This window comes from Gloeophyllum trabeum, assembly GCF_000344685.1.
Source record: "Gloeophyllum trabeum ATCC 11539 unplaced genomic scaffold GLOTRscaffold_00007, whole genome shotgun sequence".
Classification (NCBI taxonomy): Eukaryota; Fungi; Basidiomycota; class Agaricomycetes; order Gloeophyllales; family Gloeophyllaceae; genus Gloeophyllum; species Gloeophyllum trabeum.
Genome location: NW_006920416.1, coordinates 224,749 through 246,230, shown reverse-complemented (window position 1 = coordinate 246,230; position 21,482 = coordinate 224,749). Strand labels below are relative to the sequence as shown.

The window sequence follows — 21,482 nt, the reverse complement described above, 5'->3', positions numbered from 1 at the left end:
TTCTCATCGTTAATCCCAGCGGTGGTCGTCTCGGGCTAGCCAGAGCTTTATCGACGTTTCTGAGGCACTGACTACTGGACGACTGGACTGCACCTATTGGGACTCACACTAATTTATGACTGTGCACGAAATTTACTACGACGTTTTACGATAACTTCCTGCTCGATTACCCCGACCTACGTGGAGGGAGTCAGTACTAGTTTGTGACTACGCAGGGAGAAGCCCAAGAGATGTCGAATATTACAGATGGGAGATGCTGGAAGGAGCTGGCGCCTGATACGTCTCCCCCTCTCTTTCAGCATGGTGATATCGTATTCCAAGGTGAACGTCCTTCCAGATTGGAGGATAGTAACAGCACTAAATCTCTGTCTGTATAGCCCATCACGTAAGTATTCGTTTTGCACTGTATAGGTACCCCTTGCTTAGGCGGAAGTGGCGGCGCAGGTTGGATGGATCGTCTGCGGCTTCTTCACCCTTGTTTCCCTGGTCGCCTCATTCTGGTTGATAAACAAACACCTTCAGTGGTACACCAATGTACGTGTATTGTTTCGAATTGTGCTAGGTGTCCTCACATGAACGCTTTCACATAGAAACGGGAGCAGCGATGTTAGTACTTCGTACCTATCCCTTCCGAGCTATATCTTGACGTGATGTCCCCGTAGATATTGTCCGGATATTATTTATGGTTCCCTTGTACGCTGTGGTCAGCTTCGCGTCATATCTATTCTGGGTAAGTCGTGATCTACCCTCGTGTCGTATATCTCACGATGGTTGTGTCTATGTTCCAGAATCACGCAACAGCTTTACTCCTCATCCGGGACTGTTACGAATCGACAGTCTTGACCTCCTTCTTTTACCTGCTCCTGGTGTACATATCACCCAACCCAGACGAACAGAAGGAAGCGTTCAGGAAACAGGGCCTTTCTCGCGAGTATGACCGTGAAGCCGCGAAAAGAGGCGAACCTGGGCGGAAGTGGGTCTTCCCTTTCCAAGGTGTTAAGACCAAACCAGCGGTGAATCCCTTTCGTTCCGTTGCTTTATCCACAAAATTGACCACAACCTGCATGTAGGATGGAATGTATTTCTTGCAGCTCATGAAGTGGGGTGTTCTGCAGTATTGCGTCATCAGACCAGTGTAAGTTACGACAGCACCTGCAATGTGTGAGGAACTCTGATCGTTCCTGCGTGCAGTACGACACTCATCGCCGTAACGTTGAACTACATGGGCTTGTATTGCGAGGACTCTTACTCGCCCGGATGGGGTCACATCTACGTACGAGGGCACTCGACCTTATTTACGACGGAACTAATGCTTATCCACTTTCTAGATCACTGTAATTGTGTCCATATCGGTGTCGGTCGCAATGTACTGCCTCATTCAGCTCTACGTACCTGTGTCCCAGGAACTGGCACCTTATAAGCCACTTCTGAAGCTATTCTCCGTAAAGGCTGTCGGTGAGTGGTTCACGGTCGGGTATCGCGTCGGTACTGATTGAACTACATAGTCTTCCTCACTTTCTGGCAGGCGACTGGTTTGTCGTTGCTGAGCATGATAGGCTTGATTAAAGACGTATGCTTCTGCAATGCTATCGATATATATTCCTGCCGACTGAACTGTATCCCTGCTAGACGAAGTATATGACAGCCGACGACATCAACAATGGGATAGCAGCAATATTGGAGACCTTCGAGATGATGTGAGTATACTTATCCACTGTTACGTACCTCAAAACTGATAATTATTGATAGGTGCTTCGCATTCCTGCACTTCAAAGCTTTTACTTATAGGCCGTACAAGCCTGAGGCCGAATACCCCGCTCCACCCCCCGAACGTACGCCGCGTCTGCGCTCACTAGGCCACGCGTTCGATTTCCGCGAGACCTTGCGCGAGCTATGGGATGGCTGCGTGTACATGTGGTACCGCTTCCGCGGGAAGGAGACGGACGTGCTCACCCGGCGTTCCGCGGTCATGGAAGACGTGTTCGGTCGCTCTCGCGTGGTGTGGCCTGCGCCGGAGAAGGGAGTCCGCATGGAGGTTGAGGAGACTGTCGACGTTGGTGGGGAGAGGCAGTGGTTGGGCGTTGGCGATGATTATGGGTATGGACTTGGGTACATTCGCCGTGAGAAGAGTGAAGCCCTTGAGGACCAGATAGAGAAGGAGCTTCAAAAGAGAGGATATACGATCAAGGACGGTAGGTCGCGATCCACTTGGATATCTGTTACATGGCTCACCTGGACAATCCACAGAACCTCCCGCGGGCCGCTGGGAAAAGCATGCCGCCAGCCCCGCGGCGACACCGGGACACGAGGGTCGGAAACGCTCGTGGTGGCGTAGCATCTACGAGCGCGTGTCCCAATCTGGTCCTGATTATGACGAGGGGAGACTTTCGCCTCCACCTAGACGCGGGTCACGCTCTCGCCACCGCTCGAAGAATTCTGAAGCGCGCCCTCTGATGACGTATGATGATTCGCCGCCTCCCTCTGCCATTCGCACGTATCGCAACAGCAGGAACCATCGGCGGGCCAGTGCAGGTTGGGAGGCTGCCCTTCCGGAATTACAAGTTGTACCAGCGGACGGAGCTGCATCACAGCGAGAGCTCCCTCCCGTCCCGGAAGGCAAAGGACTATCGGATCCAACTAAAGGTCCTTCCGCAACTAATCTAGCCGTTTCGTGTCCCGCCAACAGATCTGACAGTGTGCTTGGCCGTCTGTTTCCCACAGGCTCGCATTCCGATTTGTCTTCAATAAATACTGCGGCGGTTACGACGCCATCGTCAGAGTCACATAGACAGCTCGAGATACGTACTCCCGTTATCAAGGGCCCCCTACTCGTTCAGCATGGGGGTGGTGTCACAGACTTTGTTCTGGCGAGCTCTACCGAAGGGAAGATAGGCGAAAGCTTCCAATTGGAGCTGCCCGTACAGCCCCGGTCCACCCAAGCTAACGTTCAAACGCGAAAGAGTATTGAGCCGTCCCAAGCACTGCCTCGAACACAAATCGACCCGTCCCCTCCAGCTGCGGGCCCACCACCTATCAGCGTAGGACAAGGCCCGTGGACCCAGTCACCCCTTCCGTATAGGCCTCCGCCGTCGCACAGACCTCGACGTGACCAAATCGTGCTTCCGACACCCCTTTCTCCGTCTCCGCAGAATGCTGGTCCTCCTCCGGGCTTGGAGGGGCCTTCCAGTCCCGCCACCCGTCCAATCTATCCAGCTGGACGCCGCTTCAGCGCACCGGTGCCTACTGATGAGGGCCGACACTACTCCAGGCCGTATAGCGTACTTCCTCAGGATCACTTAGGCAATGCACCCTCAGGCTCTTATTCGCCCTCTGGTGATATCAATCTCCCACGACCTCTGCGCAGGTGGTCTCGAGACGACCATTCAAGGGCAGCTCCCGGATATCGAAATCGTCGGACTTCAGCGCCACCTAATGCCCTTCCTACTATCCCGCAAGAGCCTATGCTTCATCATAGAGCGGGCCCGAGCCGTGCTCAACGTGCTTTTTCCAGAGAACATCGAAACGATGACTTATCACCGGCTCCTCGACTGTCACCGTCAGCTCCGATTGATCAACACGGAGGTACAGTGCATCCCAATTACACGCGCCCAGCAGGTTCGCGGCACTCGAGTCGGCATGATGATTGGTCCCGATATCCTTCTGCAGACACTTCGTCCCCCACACGGTTGACCTCGAGCCCCGTCTCCATGAACTCTGGCGCTCATCACTCACCTACTCGCGTACCAGCGAAGCCACACGCGCCCCCGAACAATACATTCTACCGATAACGACTCGCAACGAACATCATGACCTCACGATCTGCTTGCATACAGCTATTCTTATTGCCTACCTTATTTATTCTATTGGATGTGGTTTGGTGATGTCGTAAAGGCTGTTTAGGTGCGGACCTTTGCTCTCCCATTTCTTCCTTTTGGTATCGTCTTTTTGAGTAATGACAGATGATTGGGTGTCCTCTATGCCCGTACAACGTCCTGCGTCGGATATTGCACTGGCCATCAGCTGACGACATTCATCATTGAAACCCTAACCCTAACATGTGTATGGGCTTCCTTGAACCCGAACGTCCCGGCACACCCCAGCTACAGCACCTTAGCACGGGCGAGAGGACCTCAGCCCAATTTCCAGAGCACCTCAGCATCGAGGAGTCCTAAGGCTTAAACTGCTCTCCTTTCAGATGGCAAGTGGCAACCTGAGCTTATGTCTTCGCGGGGCCCTCACGAGTCGCGGCAACCTACTTCTTCTCTATCCTCGGAATAACCTGTCTTCCCCTTTGCCTCTCTACTTGTGTCTGCCCGCAGGGATGAACCGCTGGCTCGATAGGCTACACTCATCCGACTATTATTAGCTATCTAGAAGCATATCCCTCCGGACCTTTACCTCGCGTGACTCCCGCACTTCTAGCCTTCTATCTCTCATGCCGTCCCGTTCGGGATACCGGCTCTCCCTTTCTTGGTGGGTATAAAATGATAGACATCACAAGAGTTTGCAGGTTCCATCTCTCGCCTAATCGAGCATGCGCAGAATACTTGACTTTTGCCTTGTATCGCTATGGATTTGGGGTGTGTCTGGCCAAATGGGAGACTTCTTGAGAGACTCCATGGTGATGCAACGGGAGGCGCTAGCACGGATGTCCGATTTTCTTGGCCCTGTTGAAACTTCAGCGGAGACTTCCGGATCCTACAGACGTCAAGATCAGACTGCTGTTACTTTCAGCAATCCAGCCGCTGCGCAATACTATGTAGATGGTCGGACAATCCCTAACGGTACTGGCGGCGTAACTCAAAGAGTACGGTGCGGTACTTACCTGCCGTGGTAGTGACGTTTGACGCCGGTCCCTCGTGGTCAGGCCTTATGCCGATATCAGCGAATCCTAAGGAGTCGCGGAAACTGTTCTTCTGGTCAGACATTTTATCACTACGCACTATGAGTGATGCTAATACATACTAGGTTTTGGCCCACAAACAACGTCTCCAATGCTCGTGACCTTATTTTCTGGACAAATGGTGGGCCCCAGCATTCTGCAACTCTTGAAGCCTTGTTCATGTGCTCTTAGGTGGTCCGGGGTGCTCCTCCCTTGAGGGCTTCCTGCAAGAGAATGGTCCTATCTGTACGTCGTCGACTTCCTCGTAACTTACATTTCCATCTCATCTGTTTGCTTCCTAGCATGGTCCTGGGGTCAAGCTGCCCCCACCCCGTACGTTCAAACTCATGTATATGCAGTTTGAAATCCTCAACAGTTTATCAAGCAATCCCTGGGCTTGGACTAATCTATCAAATGTTGTCTACGTGGAACAACCTGTTGGGGTACGTTCCAACAGTAATGAATGGATCTGCGCGCGTGTCCTGATTCTTGTCTTTAGACGGGTTTCAGTCAAGGAACACCGGATATTTCCAACGACGACGAACTGGCGGCCGAGGTCTTCGGTTTTATGGAGCAATTCCTTGAGGTCTTCGACGAACTCAAAGGGTCGAACTTCTACGTTACGGGTGAGAGTGTACGTCGCAGCATCAACACCATTGAATAACAAGACTAACTCCAGGCTTAACAGTACGCTGGCTACTGTAAGTCATGACCTCGATTCCAGATAACAATGAGACCTCAACAGACCGCAGACGTACCATACATTGCAAATTACATATATGAACATCCGACCCTGGATATTAACCTGAAAGGCATCTGGATAGCCGACCCTTCTCTCTCGTATGGGGTCGTACAGCAGGAAATTCCTGCCCTCCGATTCGTACAGGTACGTTATGCGGGTCAATTGTACAAAGTCATCCCACCGAATCTGTGTCGCGTAACAGAACAACCAGAATCTCTTCCCCTTCAACAGTACTTTCATGGCCCAGCTTCAGAACATCTCCGACGCATGTGGGTACACGGACTACCTGGAGAACTATGTCACCTATCCTCCGAATGGAACACTACCTTTGCCTCCCGCGACGAACGGCACTTTCACTGTCACTCCCGAGTGCAGGTTGCATTCTCCCATCCAGAGAGCGGTTACACTGTGCGCCCCACCGCTTCGTCCTGGCTGTCAGGAGCTCATTGCCTTGTGCTAGAATCAATCCGGCGTTCGATGTGTATAGAGTGTCAGATACTTGGCCTGTCCCATGTAAGCTATGTCCTAGGGAAGCCTGCTTATGCATGCTGAGTGTGACCTGGGTGCAGGGAGCGTATTGGGATTTCCGAGGTCAACTCAAGAATTCATCTACTTTAATCGGTTCGTCGCCCTTCTCTTGGAATTTATTCCGCCTTATAAAACCCAACTTCTGCAGAACTGATGTAAGCCATTACGTAGATGTACTGCCCCATTGCCTGTGCGACCTTCTGCCGCTAGGTGCAAGATGCCATCCATGCGCCACATATGACTTGGACAGATTGTTCCACCGAGTCTGTTTACATCAACGCAACGACCGGGCGACCGGGCTCGGACACGTCGATCCCGTCTACGTTAAGCGTTCTCCCCGATGTTATCGAGAAATCTGAAAGAGTTGTCATAGCCCACGGGCTCGCGGTATGTTCGCAGCTTCTGGAATCGATGAGCAAACATGCTGACAGCCTCGGCTGGAAAGGACTTCATCCTGGTCGCCGAGGGCACCCGGATTGCAATCCAGTGTGTCGTCAAATTCTATTCACGTCAGCTCCACAGAGCCTAACGATCCACGCATGGTCTAGGAATATGACCTGGGGTGGCGCACAAGGCTTCCAAACGCCCATTGAGCCCGAGACCTTCACGGTGAAGGACATGGGAGTTTACGGGCACACTCACACCGAGAGAGGACTCACATGTGCGTCCGCGAGGTATCCACGGGAGTACTGAGCTGCGATTACTGACACGCTTTGACCGTAATATAATATGAATTAGACGTCGAATTCTACTACAGCGGGCACATGACGCCGCGTATGTGCCTCACCTCTGCGATCAATAACTTGAAATTGACGATCATTTGTTCCTTCTCACAGAATTCGTACCTTGGGCGGTCTATCAAACGGTGGCGTATCTCCTCGGGAAGCAGCCATCACCCTCTCTTTGATGCCTCTGAGGGACCACCAAGTATGCTGTATATGAACTAGGCTAGTGATCGGGAGTGTAAGAATGTCTTGCGGGCCATAGTAGCCCATCAATTCAAGGTCGCAATTTGCCGCAGTGATGTAATGTATGTTTTTCGGGTCAGCAAGTTAGTCGACCCTTTCCAGTAGCATACGACGTATGCTAGGACGTCGTTAAAGGTGCGATTAGGAACGCAAGTGCACGGTCGTCCTTGGCTATCGATCGGAGCTAGTGTTACATTTCAAACCCGGACCTACTTTCCACTTGTCGCGACGAACTAAGGAATATGTACCCATCATGAAACGCATCATATATTATGAGACGTATATCTGACCCAAGGCGTTTAGGGTCCCGTTAGCGTTGATCATGTCTTCGGCTGCTCACAGGGCCATCAACCACATGAGGACGATTGACATGAAATCCAATACTCACCTCCTCCAGAATAGAATGCACCGAAGAATGCATACTTTTCGACGTTAGCATTGTTGTCCAGGTAATCTACATATCGTGCACGGGGTTTAGTGGAGAGGGATACGAGTTGTGGGTTCGACCGTACCTAAAGCCAGGGGTAAGAACTCTTGGTAGCTGTCGGCTCCGGCATTCCAGGATAAGCCAAACTCTGCACGAGGGTAGTGAGCTCGTATAACACGGACCCACTCCTCGAGAGCAGAAGGCTAACCAGTGAGCCATATGGGCTTGTTATATTTCTCGAAAGATTCCACGAAGGGTTCCAGATCCCCAGTCCAGCCTGGATTTTCTTGAAGTTAGAATGACGTCCTCAGGCGGAGCATGGGATGATTTACCTCCGTACCAATGAATCGCGACAGCGTCCGCGGTACAGCCAGTGCAGTTCCCAAAGAACTGATCCATCCAGGCAAGTCCGGAGCCGCCGTTTGTGACGGCAGGAGTTACCAATTTGACTCCTTGAGCTTTCAGCGGTTGGATGTACTGCTTCCACAAGGAAGCCGCGTCTGCAGGGCTCATATTTGCCTATAGAGGTGATTGGAACTACGCATCAAGGATTAGTACATTTTGAGTTACCTGTCCAGCATTGTCGGGTTCGTTAAATCCGAGCACGACTGTTGACTTCTGCGAGCTGACAGCGGACGCAAGATTTCCAATGCCCCCGCCGTTCCACTGCATGACGTAGAATGGGAATTCTTCGTTCGCTGCGATGTTAGTTTGACCCCAGTCCTAACGTGTACAGGGAGCATTTAGCAGGAGCATAACAGCGGTGACTTCGAGGGACCGTACATAGAGCCAGTCAATCTTGCTCGACTTGAATATAGCGGGGTCAAAGTCTGTACATAGTGAGTGAGCTGAGGTAATCAATCGCGGCAGTGTTCCTCACGGTTGCTGGAAGAAAAGGTTAGTGAATATCGTGAAGCCGCTGGGGGGTGGGGGGGGGCCGGCTGGACTCACTCGGACGGCCACGCTAGCCCTCGTTTGGCCGCGAGCACTGCAGAGAAACTAGAGGAAATGGCTGCGACTGCAAAGATAAACTTCATCTGGCAAGAGAGAACGGGATAAGTCGTGGCCTAGAACATCTCGAGCGGATCCTTCGATATATATCGTCGTGCTGCTGGCTGACATTGCTGACAATATCGTCCGTCTGGCTATGGCAACAGGCAAACACCGGACCGAGAGATTCAGGAACGCCTACATTCAAACGATGAGTTTTCTAGAGTTGCCAGACCGTCCTGAACCATGTTTCTTCTGGGTGCCTCATGTTACGCACTGGACCATATGGAATTGAAGAACCGAAGGGTCCTTCCATGCGGCCGGAACGGTTACCTGGGAATAAAGATTGTATGCTCGTGATTGAAGCTCGACTGTGATCCTTCGTTGTAGGGATCATGGGACTGGTACGTTAGAGCAGCTGTTACATAGGGCTCGAAGCAGGACGGGGCACAGTGGGTAAAGCCACCGACCCGTTCCCGGCGGCTTACCCGAGTCGATCCGAAGTACATTCGACTTGATATTTGGCGCGTCGCTACCATCATGCTGAACATCCTTTCGCTTGTTTTCTTATCAATACGACGTAGCGACGTCAGTCATGAATGAATCTACTACTGTGCCTTGACTCTACCGCCGGCTTCGGGGCCTTCTTCGTATAGACGATGTCACGAGTCAACATCCATTGGAGTTGCATTTGACCCTCTTACTAGTAGAACTAACAGAAATTTCTTAGCCTGCTCTCACGCAAGGGTCTGAGGCAATAAGCATGTTGGTATCCGAGGACAGCTGCGGTACCTATCAATCGACTCGCATTGTCTCCGAAAGCATGAAGGAGATCGTCGCTACTGTGCCATGTGCGGCTTGACCAGGAGACCTCCCACGCGCATACTCTCCGATCATTCTTCTACACCTTCAGAGCTTGGAACGGTTGGCTGCCATCGTCCGTGACCGTTGACCGGCCACGAAAGTATAATAATGAAGCGATAATCACCCGTCTTGGCAAACTCGGGGAACAAGGCTGCACAAGTTCATCAAGACGGAAAATCGTGCCCATTGGGCCAGAAGCGGCAGAGTATGCTAGTTCGCCAGACGCGTTGATGGTGATCTGTGGATCAGGTTCGAGGGCTACTCGAGGCTCACGGGAGCGTTGAGTCGGCCTGAGACATCCGAACGGTTATTGGTTGAGCATTTCGCAAAATATTCTCATTGTCAGCCCCCCGAGTATAAATTCAAGTCTGGGAGGAAGTCTTTGCCCTTCATCCGGCTTGTACTGCGGGATACTAGCCTTTGCCTCGTAACTCCCGTCCTCTACTAGCCCAGATGTTGCGCCCCTCCTTCGTCGCTTTGCTTGCTCTCCTGAGTACCGCAGGCTTCGCCAACGCTTGGTTCCGCGTTGCTTGCGGTTCTCCGCTCGTGCAGGAACGGTGAGGCATTTTGCAAGTATACGAGGCCGCTCAGTGGCTGACATGCTACCCTCCGAAAGCATCGACCCAATCCTCAATCCCGGCCAGAATCCGTCCAACCATGCCCATACGGTATGAATTGTAACCAACACTAATTACTGCTCGTCCCTGACCTTGACCTCGTAATAAATAGATTCAAGGAGCATCGAGTGCGTACCTGACCACCGCTGCGTGTCTCCGTGAATTGCGATGAACCCAAAGTATTTCTATCATAGACTTCGGCCCGAACTATAGCTACGATAGTCTCCGCGCGTCCAGCTGCACCAGCTGTGAGGTCGCGCAGGACTTGTCCAACTACTGGTACCCGAAGCTGTACTTCCACGACCCCAAGACCGGACAATTCGAAGCTGTCAACAACGGCGGTCTGCTCGTCTATTACCAAAACCGTGGCGATCTTGACAAGGTAAGTCGCTACACTGTATCTGCGATAGGATGACGTAATTTAACCACAAAACCTCTTATACTCCGTGTAGAAAAACGGTGGGCCGGGCCTAAAGGCGTTCCCGCCTGGCCTCCGGATGATTACCGGGGACCCGAGGCGCAGAAGCAAGAAGTACCCCGTCGGCGAGGGTAGCCAAGGTCAGCAGATTTATCCCAACCAGAGATGGCTGCTGACATATCATCTATAGGTGAACTTAGCGAGCGTGCCATCCAGTGGTCTTGCTTGCGCTACGGCTCTGCTGAGGGTAAGCGGTACAAGCACCAACATTCACCGGCAGAGTAATCTGAGCATGCGACCTTCAGGTTACGACAACACCAACGGCACTGGCTTCCCCTGGACGGACTGTGAATCCGGATTTAATGTACGTTGTGCAGCACTCCGAGTGACTTCAGTTATTGACGGCTGGTATTCGTTTGCAGGCTAGGCTTCATAGTATGTTCCTCCGTCTTGCATCTGATGCGTGGGGTCACGAGTTTTCTAGTGCCTGCTTGCTGGAACGGCAAGGACCTGTACAAGGATGATCAGTCGCACGTACGTACTTCCAAGTCCAAGGCTCACCATGTTTTCACCACCGGCATAGGTGGCCTACTTGACGGGACTGGATAATGGTGCCTGCCCTTCCGGCTACCCTGTCGGGTTCATCAAAGTCAGTCGATTCCTAACTGATTAGACTAACTGTTGACTTACTTTGGTGTTTGATAGCTGTTCTATGAGATCACTTGGGATGTCCACGCGTTTGCCAGCCGCTGGGACCCCAACACACAAAAGTGGCCATTCGTGTACGCTACTGGGTACGTGTCCCCTCAAACTTCTGCTATTGAGGAGCTGTTCTTAATGATCTTCCTACAGTGACCCTACGGGCTACTCCTGGCACGGGGATTTCCAGAACGGGTGAGTAATCTCCCAAGAATCGCAACTTTGTGCGGCGGAAGCTGACCGCCTCCCAGCTGGGACACCACCGCTCTGCAGAATGCCATCGATCAATGCGACAATCCCAACGACCAGACCGGGAACGGCGTGACGGAAGCCTGCAAATTTTTCACCGTCAACTCCGCGTCTACGGCTGATGCTTGCAAGATCGCCCCCGTCGTGAATGTTCGTATAAGTTTCTATAGATGCGTGCGTATGCGTATACTGATGGTGTTGCCCTGCAGGAGCAAGTCAACGGCACGTTGAGCAAGCTCCCCGGATGCAACCCGCTGCAGAACGGGCCCGGGGACGCGACTATGTACTCGGACTCCAACTGCCCCACCCATTGATTGCAGAACGAGTACAATTAGGCTCACACGAAGTGAAGAGGACGTGTTTACTTTTCTAATCGGAGTCGTAGGCTATATTTACTGGGGTCTTGGTGGGCGAAGTGAGTACTGTACTTTGCATGTGCGCTCGGAATGGATACGTTTATGAGCCTCGCGTTTCACTCTTGTTCCCCTTCTCGGCGTTATAAGTAACTGATTGGCGTAAGTAACACCGTTTGAGTTTCCTCTCCGGGCATCGTCCGACAGGAACTATGTATCAGCGTATATCTCGTCCATAACGGGAAAGCGGACTTCCGAATGCAGTATGTTCTCGTGGCGGATTCCGGAAAGCAAGTTCTAGGAAGTATTGTAAGCGAGGAGCCTGACCACCCGCAGGATAGCGTGAAGATGACCCAGTGGTTCGACGGACTGCTTACACGATCCGGGAGAGCACGTCGCGGACCCGTTCTTAGGGCCAGGACAAGGGCCTGAAGGAGGTTATGGCTTCCGTACCGACGTTAACGGAGCGCGACAGCACCCGCGGTATGTACAGTCAGTACAGTTCCACATGATTGGTCCAGTCTGGATTGGCCTGGATGGTCTATACGACGACACAGATAATCTACCATAGTCCGAGCCTGCATTCATAGGAGTCTGCGCATTGTATCAATGGGGTATCCTTCAACTTAACCTGGCACCCAAGCAACTCTAAAGGACCCTTCCTACGGGAATATCTCACGCAAGGGTCTTGTATGGTGGTGGCGGTAAGCACGTTGGTATCCTACGATGACTGCGGTACCTATCAATCAACTGACATTGTCCCCGAGAGCATGGAGGAGATCGTCGTCGCCGCTGTGCCATGTGCAGCTTGACCAGGAGACCTCGGCCTTTCCCTACCCCCTACTCATCATTCTTCTACACCTCCACAACTCGGAACGGTTGGTCCGTGCCCATCCTCGGTCCCTAGAGTGTACGATGGAGGCAATCACTCATCTTGGGAAATTCTCCGGCAGGGAACTAAGGCAGCATAAGGTCATCAAGTCAGAGAACCCTAGCCATTCCACCAGAAGTAGCAGAGTACGTTAATTCATCAGAGGCGTGTTGACTTACTCTAGGTGATTTGTGAATCAGGCTTGGCGACGCTCATGGGTTCGTGTTCGACCTGAGCTATTGTTAGTTGAGACGCCGCGAGATGTTGCTCGCAGTGTCAACCTCCGAGTATAAATGCAAGTATGGTCGCAAGTGCTTGGTCTTCATCTGGCTTGTACTGCGGGATTTTAGCCTTGCTCGTAAATCCTGTCCTCTACCAGCCAGATGTTGCGCCCCTCTTTTGTCGCGTTGCTCGCTGCCTTGAGCAGCGCAACGTTTGCTAATGCATGGTTCCGCGTCGCATGTGGGTCCCCGCTCGTGCAGGAACGGTGAGAAGTTATACGGCTACGCGCTGTTACGTTGTCACTAACTTGTTCCCCTCAAAGGGTCGACCCCATCCTCAACCCTGGCCAAGTTCCATCCAACCACGCCCACACGGTGCGAGTTAGAACTGATGTTATCTTCTGCGCGTCACTGACCTTGAGCCTGCAATGAATAGGTTGAGGGTGCCTCGAGTATGTATCCTACCATAGTTGACCTTTGGACAATGCGCTGAGTCAACGATGGTTGTGTCATAGACTTCGGCCCCAATTACAGCTACGACAGTCTGCGCGCTTCCAGCTGCACCAGTTGCGAGGTCGCGCAAGACCTGTCGAACTACTGGTACCCCAAGCTGTACTTCCAGGACCCCTCCACCGGACAATTCGAAGCTGTCAGCGACGGCGGTCTGCTGGTGTATTACCAGAACCGTGGAAATGACGACGTTGTAAGTTGCCAGGTTTTCCCTTGGGTAAGCGTGAACCAAGCTAATCATCCATCCTCATAGGCCAACGGTGGCCCAGGCCTGAAAGCGTTCCCGCCCGGCTTACGGATGATAACGGGCAACCCGGCGCGCAGGAGCAAGAAGTACCCTGTCGGTGAGGGAAGCCAAGGTCGGTTGATAAGATTCGGTAGCAACCTCTCCTGCTGATCAGGCGTCGATAGGCGAGCTTGGTGAACGCGCTATCCAGTGGGCTTGCCTGCGTTATGGCTCTGCTGAGGGTAAGTATCACAGGCACCGATGCTCTCGGGAGTTTAGTCTCAGCATCTAACCTTCAGGTTACGACAACACGAACGGCACTGGTTTCCCGTGGACGGACTGTGAATCCGGATTTAATGTACGCCGTTCAACAGCTCAGCTCATCCTCTTTTCGTTGATCGCTGTTGCTCGTCGGTAGGCGAGGCTCCACAGTACGTTGATTTATTTATTACTGAGTATAGCCGGGTGACGACTCTCACAGTGCCTGCCTGCTGGAATGGCGTGGACCTGTACAAGGATGATCAGTCGCACGTAAGTACCTTGGCGTCCATGATTCACCATGTATTCACATCCATGCCAGGTGGCTTATCTGACCCAACTTGACAACGGGGAATGCCCCTCTGGTTACCCTGTTGGCTTGATGAAGGTTTTTACGCGCAGCATCCGATCATTGAGTTATTGACTGATGTCGATATGCGGCAGCTGTTCTACGAGATCACCTGGGATGTTCACTCGTTTGCCAGCCGCTGGGATCCTAACACGCAGAAGTGGCCGTTTGTCTGGTCTACTGGGTACGTGATATTTGAGATCACTTGTCTCCGCGCAGCCATTTATGATATTGTTACTGCAGGGATCCTACCGGTTACTCCTGGCACGGGGACTTCCAGAACGGGTCAGTGGATCGAAGACGAGACATTACTGGTGACTTGCTCTGACCTTTTCGCAGCTGGGATACTACCGCTCTGCAGAACGCCATCGACCAGTGCAATAACCCGAACGACCAGACCGGTTCCGGAGTGACGGAGGCCTGCTCTTACCTCACCGTCAACTCCGCTTCCACGGCTAATGCGTGCAAGATTGCCCCCATCGTGAATGTTCGTATCCATTTCTACCGATGGGCGCGTGCGTGTATACTAATAATATTACCTCGTTTAGGAGCAAGTCAACGGCACGTTGAGCAAGCTCCCCGGATGCAACCCGCTGCAGAACGGGCCCGGGGACGCGACGATGTACTTGGACTCCAATTGCCCGACCTCTTAAGTTGAGAATTCTTACTGTTTGACTCGAGTACCTTGACCACATGTGTACCCCCTTATGCTTGGAGTTCTAGGTGGTCTTTTCCAACATTGGGTTCTTGACTGTCTGTACTGTACTATGCACGTGCTTCGAATGTTATTATCTTGATCCCTGATTGGGGCTTTGAGTAAGGAATCGACAACATCTAAACGTTGTTCTGCAACCGGGGTCGTGCGCAACACCTCCAACTGCCAACCCATCCATAACAAGAAGCAGCATTTCCGAATGTAGTATGTTTTGCTTCTGGTAAGCAAGATCTAGACATACCGCTTTTGGATTATCTTGCCTTGGACGCGATCGCGCACCCGAGCCTATCGCCTCATTTCGATAACCAGCATGCCCGCCCCCGCCAAGTTCACCGAGTTCGTCGACGCCAACGCGGACAAGTTCATCCAGCGGCTCGCAGACGCCGTCGCCATCCCCAGGTAAAGTGCCTGTGTATTGTGAGACGCACTGAGCTTACCCTGTGCAGTGTGAGCGGGGAGCCGAACCATCGCCAGGATGTCGTGAAGATGGCGCAGTGGCTCGACGGCCAGCTCAAGTCGTTGGGCGTGACGACGAAGCTGGTCGACTTGGGGAAGCATGTTATGGACGGGGAGGAGCTGCAGCTGCCCCCGGCCATCCTTGGGCGGATCGGTGACGATCCGAAGAAGAAGACGATACTGATTTACGGGCACTTTGACGTGCAGCCGGTATGTACTCGAGCAATCTCGTATCTTTCACGTTCTGACTATTGTGGTATGGGTATGCTGGGGCAGGCGTACAAGTCCGACGGGTGGGACACGGAGCCGTTCAAGCTGGTCGTCGACCAGAAGACGGGGCGTCTCATCGGGCGCGGGTCGACGGACGACAAGGGCCCGATACTCGGCTGGTTGAATGTTCTCGAGGCGCACAAGGCGCTCGGCTTGGAACTCCCAGTGAATCTGCGGTTCTGCTTCGAGGGGATGGAGGAGAGCGGGAGCGAGGGCCTCGACGACCTGATCAGGAGCGAGACGCAGAAGGGCAAGGAGGGGTGGTTCGCCGGTGTGGACTGCGTGTGCATCGTAAGTCGTCGTGCTGCGCGCGCCCCGGCTCACATCTGAAACCGTTCGACGTCCATAGTCGGACAATTACTGGCTGAACGACCGCACGCCGTGCTTGACGTACGGCCTGCGGGGGCTGACCTACTTCAAGGTGACCGTGTCGGGCCCCGCGCGTGACCTGCACTCCGGCATGTTCGGGCGCGCGGTGCACGAGCCCATGACGGACCTCATCGCGCTCATGAGCAAGCTCGTCACGCCCGACGGGAAGATCCTCGTCCCCGGCGTGGACGAGATGGTTGCCCCTGCCGACGAGGAGGAAAAGTACGTGATGACGGTTTCGAGATTCGCCGCCCACACGCTGATTGGCGTACAGGAAGCTGTATTCGTCGCTGGATTACTCGATTGCGGACGTGGAGGACGCGGTCGGGGGCAAGATCGCGATCTCGGAGGATAAGGCGACGGTGTTGATGGGCCGGATGCGCAACCCTTCGCTGTCGCTGCACGGCATCGAGGGCGCGTTCTACGGAGCCGGCGCAAAGACGGTTATTCCCGCGAAGGTCTCTGGGAAGTTCAGCATCCGGTGCGTGGTCGTAGTACCCTCGTCTCAATACTACATACTGAATGATGGTGGATACCAGGCTCGTTCCCCCGCAGACGCCCGAGAAGGTCAACCCGCTGGTGCACAAGTACCTCGAGTCCGAGTTTGCGAAGCTGAACAGCAAGAACAAGCTCGAGGTCGAGTGTCTGCACGACGGGAAGCCGTGGGTCGCGGACTTTAAGCATTGGAACTACGAGGCTGCGATCAAGGCTACCCAGGTACGTAGGTACGGACTCGGGCGGTGTGAGACTAACTGGGGTTGCGTAGGCCGTGTACAAGAAGCAGCCGGACTTGACGCGCGAGGGCGGGTCGATCCCCGTGACGCTCACCTTTGCGGAGAGTCTGGGTGTGAACGTGCTGCTCCTGCCGATGGGGAGGGGAGATGATGGTGCTCAGTATGTCCCCCAGTTCGTCTGTCACGGGTTCCCTGATTTACGCGCTCTCTTAGCTCTACGAACGAGAAGCTGGATAGGAGTAACTTTATTGAAGGGGTGCGTCCGCTTGGTTCCTCACGATCCTGCGCAGAGACTGATTCTGTGTGTTCTCCATAGAGCAAGCTTCTGGGCACGTATCTGTACGAGGCTGCGGCCATCGCGAAATGAGGCTTGGCGGGATCACCCTCGCGCAATAAGCGGAAGGAGAAGAGTGTATATGAGGTGTACGGTATGGATTGACAATGTAACAGAAAAGGAAAAACTTTGTATCGCTAGTCTCGTTTTTGGACCATCCAGTGCTGATTTGGACAGGTGTGTATGTCAAAGCATGAGCGTTGTCTCGCTCACACACGTGAATGCCTGGCCGTACGCGCATTCGACACGACTATTTGTGTGCGGGCTTTCACCGGCGAAACATTTGCCGGCTGATGGCAGTGAACAGGTCCTACCTCTTTATCTTCTGGAGAGAGGAGGAGCGTTATGCAGCCTCTGCCACACGGTTTACACTGTACATCGGCTTAGTGAACTGTGGCAGAGAAGCCTGACCATACTGGGTAAGGGCACTTCCAAAAGAGGTAACATTTATGTCGTGAGTCGTGACCAGATCGTCCTGTCTGGCCATCGACAACTCAGAGTCATGAAGGATGACGTGGACAGAAAGACCTTCTCACCTTCACGCATATCACGCAGGAGGGTATATATACCGAGGCCCCGTAGCAAAACCCCCCGACTCATCCTTCCTTCGCACCCCCACCTCCCGCAACGTCGAAGCACCGTCCTTGCACTTCCTTCCCATCAAATTTACATAACTTCAACGCTTTGGCCACGCTGTAGTGCTACCCGCCTGACAGTTCCTCAGGAAATATTTTGGACGCGCGAAAAGACAACGACGTACAGAGACATGATCGAGACGATGAGTAATGCCGCTGACGCACGTAGGCGCTCGACTCATCTCGGTAAGCGCCGAACACTTTCGAATCCGCTCTGCGTCCTGATCTTTGCCGACGGTGTCTGCAGGGACTTGGAACTGTTGATCAAGTGCCCGTACTGCTCGCATCTGCGCAAGGCTGCTTGGGCTGTACTTGCCTTTGCTTCCGGTTCCAGTCAATTACCCGGGCCCCCTTTATAGCTTGTCCACGTCGTAGCATCCGGTCTACAGCAACATGGCTTCCATCTCGTCTCTTCCCCCGGCCTTGCAGAAGCCTATCGATGTGCTTATGATCGACAACTTTGACTCGTTTACCTACAATCTCTACCAGTCGCTTTCCCTGCTCGGCGCCGACGTGACAGTCATCCGGAACGACGCCATCCCGACGTCCGCCCTCCCTCTCTTGGACATTAAGCACCTCATCATCTCCCCCGGTCCTGGCCACCCGCGGACAGATTCGGGCATCTCGCGCGATGCGATCAAGTTCTTTACGGGCAAGATTCCTGTGCTCGGTGTATGCATGGGCTTGGAATGCCTAGTCGACGTCTTTGGCGGTCAAATAAGGTACGTGCAGCCTTGCTACCTGGATGTATTTTTCCTCATCTATAAACTAGCTACGCAGGTGAAATCATGCACGGCAAGGTCTCTCCCATCCGCCACGACGGCCGCGGTATGTTCAAAGGCCTCCCCCAAAACTTCCTCTCCACCCGATACCACTCGCTTGCCGCCTCTGCATCTAACCTCCCTCACACCCTGCAAGTCACCGCCTTCTCCCCCGGGCCGCCCGCCGTCATCATGGGCGTCCGTCATCGTACCTACACCCTCGAGTCCGTGCAGTACCACCCCGAGTCGTGCCTATCGGAGCAGGGCGATCCCCTATTACTCAACTTCCTCGCGCTCAAAGGCGGTAAGTGGGCCGACAACCCCGACTCGCTCGTCCTGGACCCCACCCTTCCGCCGCTTGACCTCAGCGCCAACCCGAAACTGCCCTCCATCCTGGACAAGATCTACACGCAGCGGCTAAAGGACGTGCAAGCTGCCAAGGCCGCGCCGGGGAGCACGCCCGAAGAGCTGCGCGCGCTCTTGCCGTTCGCCCCGCCGCTCACTTCCTTTCTCGCCGCACTTAAGAGGTCGCCGGCGATCTCGGTCCTCGCGGAGATCAAGCGCGCATCGCCGTCGAAGGGCCGCCTGACGACTTCCGCGCCGAGCACGTCTGCCCTCGCGCTTTCCTACGCGTTGGCGTCCTCTCACGTGCGCGTCATCTCCGTCCTTACGGAGCTCCACCACTTCTCTGGTACCCTGACCGACCTGCGGCTCGCGCGCGCCGCGGTCGACGCGCTCCCCGACCGTCCTGCCATCCTCCGGAAGGACTTTATCCTCGACGAGTACCAGGTCCTCGAGGCACGCGTGTGGGGTGCGGACAGCGTCCTCCTGATTGTCGCGATGCTCACCGAGAGCCGGCTCAAGGCCCTGTACGAGTACGCGTTGACACTGGGCATGCACCCGCTCGTGGAGGTGAACAACGAGAAGGAGATGCGCGCGGCGCTGCAGCTGGGCGCGAAGGTGATCGGCGTGAACAACCGCAACCTGCACGACTTCAAGGTGGACATGGAGACGACGACACGGCTGGCGAGTATCGTGCGCGAGTGGAACGGGAAGCAGCGGACGGGGGAGGAGGTCGTGCTTTGTGCATTAAGTGGGATTAGTAGCCGGCAGGAGGTGGAGAGGTACCAGAACGAGAGCGTCGACGCGGTGCTTGTCGGCGAGGCCTTGATGAAGGCGGCGGATCCGGGCGCGACGATCAAGGAGCTGGTGGGGGCGCCGTTGTTTGCGAAGACGGAAGATGCGGTGACGCCGCCGTTGGTGAAGATATGCGGGGTGCGGAGCGTGGAGGAGGCGCGTGCTGCGGCGGAGGCCGGCGCGGATATGCTTGGGCTGATGTTCGTGCCCTCGAGCAAGCGGCGGGTTTCGCTCGACTCTGCCAGGGAGATATCGGCCGCTGTGCGGTCGGCGCGCGCTGCGCCGTCCCAGGTTACGGCACCGTCCACGCAGGGGCGGCTCCCGTGGTTCACGCAGCACGCGCGGAGCACAGCGGCGCAGCCCCGCCCGCTGCTCGTCGGCGTGTTCCAAAACCAACCGCTCGAGTTCGTTCTTGGTTCTGTGTCTGCGGCGCAGCTGGACCTGGTGCAGCTGCACGGCTCGGAACCCGCCGAGTTCGCCAAGTTCATCCCCGTGCCCGTCATACGCGTGGCGCACGTCGGCTCGGGGGCGGGGGAGGACACGGAGATGAAGAAGCCGGGTCTGCACCAGTTCGTGCTCCTCGACTCGATGCGGAGCGACGGGCTCAGCGGGGGGAGCGGAAAGGTGGTGGACTGGGAGTACGCGAGGGAGGTGGTGGAGAGTGGGGAGATTGAGGTGCCGCCGACGGCGGTGCCTGCTGACAAGGAGGCTCTGGCGGATGGGGAGACGACGCCGCAGGGCGCTGCGACGACGAACGGGACGGCACCCGTAGGCGCTCCTCCGCCATCAGTGAAGCCGCCGCATTTCCCGATGCCGATTATTCTGGCTGGTGGGCTGACGCCGGAGAATGTAAGGGAGGCGGTGGAGAAGGTGCGTCCGTGGGCTGTGGATGTGAGCGGGGGAGTAGAGAGGGAGGATGGGACCGGAAAAGATTTGGAGAAGGTGCGAGCTTTTATCAAGGCTGCGAAAGGCCTGGCGTAATTTATTGCCACAAAAATGCTGCTTGTAACGAACGGGTGTAGTGATATTATTATTTCTTGGAATGTCTTGACTATTAGTACTGGGAGTCTTTGAAGTAGTTTGGGTTGATGATGTGAAGTTTGTGCAATGTAAAGAGAGTCGACTTCATCGACGCGGTAAATACCTGGGGCATTTGGAAGGTCGGACTACATACGGTTGCCATATATAGGAGTGGGCAAGCCTTATGCGGATATGTGGCTGAAGATCGCACGCATCGCGTCATTAAGGTGAAGGTTGGGTGAAAGGGTCATGTTGCTGGTCTTATAAGAGCGCGTCGCTTGCTCGAATGGCCTATTCTCTCTTTACCGCTTGCTCCTCCTTCCCCATTACGCGCTTGCCGATATACTACAGACCGTAGTCTGACTTGTCTAAGTGCTCTCGGCTATTAGTGAGGACCTTCGGGCTTTCAGTCAGAGTGTCTCCTTGTTACCGCAGCTCATGTTGGACACCATGCCCATTTATTCGCGCAAGTTTCAGGTTGATGTTCTCGTGAGTCGGGATCGATTTCACTGCACTCGCGAGACTCGAGTCACATTAGGGCTTCAACACCCTTGGTTGGAGCCGCGTACAGCATGTAATTGCGACCCCGATTCGGGATTTTATTAGCTCCAGCTGGAGACGAACAGTCCTTGGAAGGGTTTTGCTTGCCCTAGCCTCCTAGGAAGCCGCGGCCTAAACGATGAAACTCAACTCAACTCCTGATCGTCGCTCCTAAGAGCCAAGGTGCGTCGATACTCGGTTTTGAATGTTCTGTTTCATCCTTTGATGCTGCGCACCGCCCTTAGGCTACCTCCGGCCAGATGATTCTCAGGAAAGTGCAGGGACACGCCATAGAGCACCCTCGACCAGTAAAGTCGCTTGAGACTTGGATTGCGTTCG

At 54.3% G+C, this 21,482-nt stretch overlaps 7 protein-coding genes across 7 annotated transcripts; 6 read left to right on the top strand and 1 right to left on the bottom strand.

Annotated features, from left to right (window-relative positions):
• Window positions 1–23: 23 nt before the first annotated feature.
• GLOTRDRAFT_121367 (DUF300-domain-containing protein) lies at window positions 24–2,664 on the top strand (the record flags this gene model as incomplete). The annotated part of the gene is made up of 14 exons (XM_007867994.1): window positions 24–321; window positions 378–385; window positions 445–534; window positions 591–606; window positions 663–730; window positions 789–1,013; window positions 1,071–1,135; window positions 1,192–1,273; window positions 1,329–1,455; window positions 1,506–1,570; window positions 1,630–1,697; window positions 1,750–2,192; window positions 2,248–2,361; window positions 2,507–2,664. Exons 1-14 carry the CDS (start codon window positions 231–233, stop codon window positions 2,662–2,664), a joined length of 1,620 nt encoding a protein of 539 aa, XP_007866185.1. The 5' UTR covers window positions 24–230.
• Window positions 2,665–4,648: 1,984 nt separating this feature from the next.
• On the top strand, window positions 4,649–7,059 carry GLOTRDRAFT_42128 (alpha/beta-hydrolase; the record flags this gene model as incomplete). The annotated part of the gene is made up of 16 exons (XM_007867930.1): window positions 4,649–4,784; window positions 4,838–4,919; window positions 4,969–5,024; window positions 5,075–5,128; window positions 5,185–5,215; window positions 5,268–5,325; window positions 5,382–5,520; window positions 5,635–5,768; window positions 5,827–6,032; window positions 6,085–6,137; window positions 6,194–6,249; window positions 6,363–6,539; window positions 6,598–6,638; window positions 6,701–6,813; window positions 6,891–6,926; window positions 6,989–7,059. 16 exons carry the CDS (start codon window positions 4,649–4,651, stop codon window positions 7,057–7,059), a joined length of 1,443 nt encoding a protein of 480 aa, XP_007866121.1.
• A 331-nt stretch (window positions 7,060–7,390) lies between these two features.
• Window positions 7,391–8,785, bottom strand: GLOTRDRAFT_129306 (uncharacterized protein; the record flags this gene model as incomplete). Its single annotated transcript, XM_007867993.1, has 8 exons — window positions 7,391–7,452; window positions 7,509–7,574; window positions 7,633–7,695; window positions 7,756–7,824; window positions 7,880–8,066; window positions 8,118–8,270; window positions 8,331–8,377; window positions 8,740–8,785. The coding sequence occupies 8 exons, from the start codon at window positions 8,783–8,785 to the stop codon at window positions 7,391–7,393; spliced, it is 693 nt and encodes a 230-aa protein (XP_007866184.1).
• Window positions 8,786–9,854: 1,069 nt separating this feature from the next.
• Window positions 9,855–11,698, top strand: GLOTRDRAFT_105878 (uncharacterized protein; the record flags this gene model as incomplete). The annotated part of the gene is made up of 11 exons (XM_007867992.1): window positions 9,855–9,936; window positions 10,345–10,400; window positions 10,471–10,576; window positions 10,627–10,683; window positions 10,742–10,807; window positions 10,921–10,970; window positions 11,020–11,085; window positions 11,142–11,230; window positions 11,289–11,330; window positions 11,387–11,534; window positions 11,594–11,698. 11 exons carry the CDS (start codon window positions 9,855–9,857, stop codon window positions 11,696–11,698), a joined length of 867 nt encoding a protein of 288 aa, XP_007866183.1.
• A 1,293-nt stretch (window positions 11,699–12,991) lies between these two features.
• Window positions 12,992–14,974, top strand: GLOTRDRAFT_138734 (uncharacterized protein; the record flags this gene model as incomplete). The annotated part of the gene is made up of 14 exons (XM_007867991.1): window positions 12,992–13,095; window positions 13,153–13,204; window positions 13,266–13,281; window positions 13,345–13,532; window positions 13,593–13,698; window positions 13,751–13,807; window positions 13,865–13,923; window positions 13,984–13,996; window positions 14,047–14,096; window positions 14,146–14,211; window positions 14,268–14,356; window positions 14,416–14,457; window positions 14,512–14,659; window positions 14,721–14,974. The coding sequence occupies 14 exons, from the start codon at window positions 12,992–12,994 to the stop codon at window positions 14,823–14,825; spliced, it is 1,095 nt and encodes a 364-aa protein (XP_007866182.1). The 3' UTR covers window positions 14,826–14,974.
• Window positions 14,975–15,193: 219 nt separating this feature from the next.
• On the top strand, window positions 15,194–17,230 carry GLOTRDRAFT_76304 (CNDP dipeptidase). The gene is made up of 9 exons (XM_007867990.1): window positions 15,194–15,286; window positions 15,334–15,553; window positions 15,620–15,904; window positions 15,963–16,204; window positions 16,257–16,463; window positions 16,522–16,699; window positions 16,749–16,876; window positions 16,930–16,972; window positions 17,033–17,230. Exons 1-9 carry the CDS (start codon window positions 15,198–15,200, stop codon window positions 17,081–17,083), a joined length of 1,443 nt encoding a protein of 480 aa, XP_007866181.1. The 5' UTR covers window positions 15,194–15,197; the 3' UTR covers window positions 17,084–17,230.
• Window positions 17,231–17,898: 668 nt separating this feature from the next.
• Window positions 17,899–20,732, top strand: GLOTRDRAFT_76302 (glutamine amidotransferase). Its single transcript, XM_007867989.1, has 2 exons — window positions 17,899–18,407; window positions 18,458–20,732. The coding sequence occupies exons 1-2, from the start codon at window positions 18,079–18,081 to the stop codon at window positions 20,562–20,564; spliced, it is 2,436 nt and encodes an 811-aa protein (XP_007866180.1). The 5' UTR covers window positions 17,899–18,078; the 3' UTR covers window positions 20,565–20,732.
• Window positions 20,733–21,482: the final 750 nt, after the last annotated feature.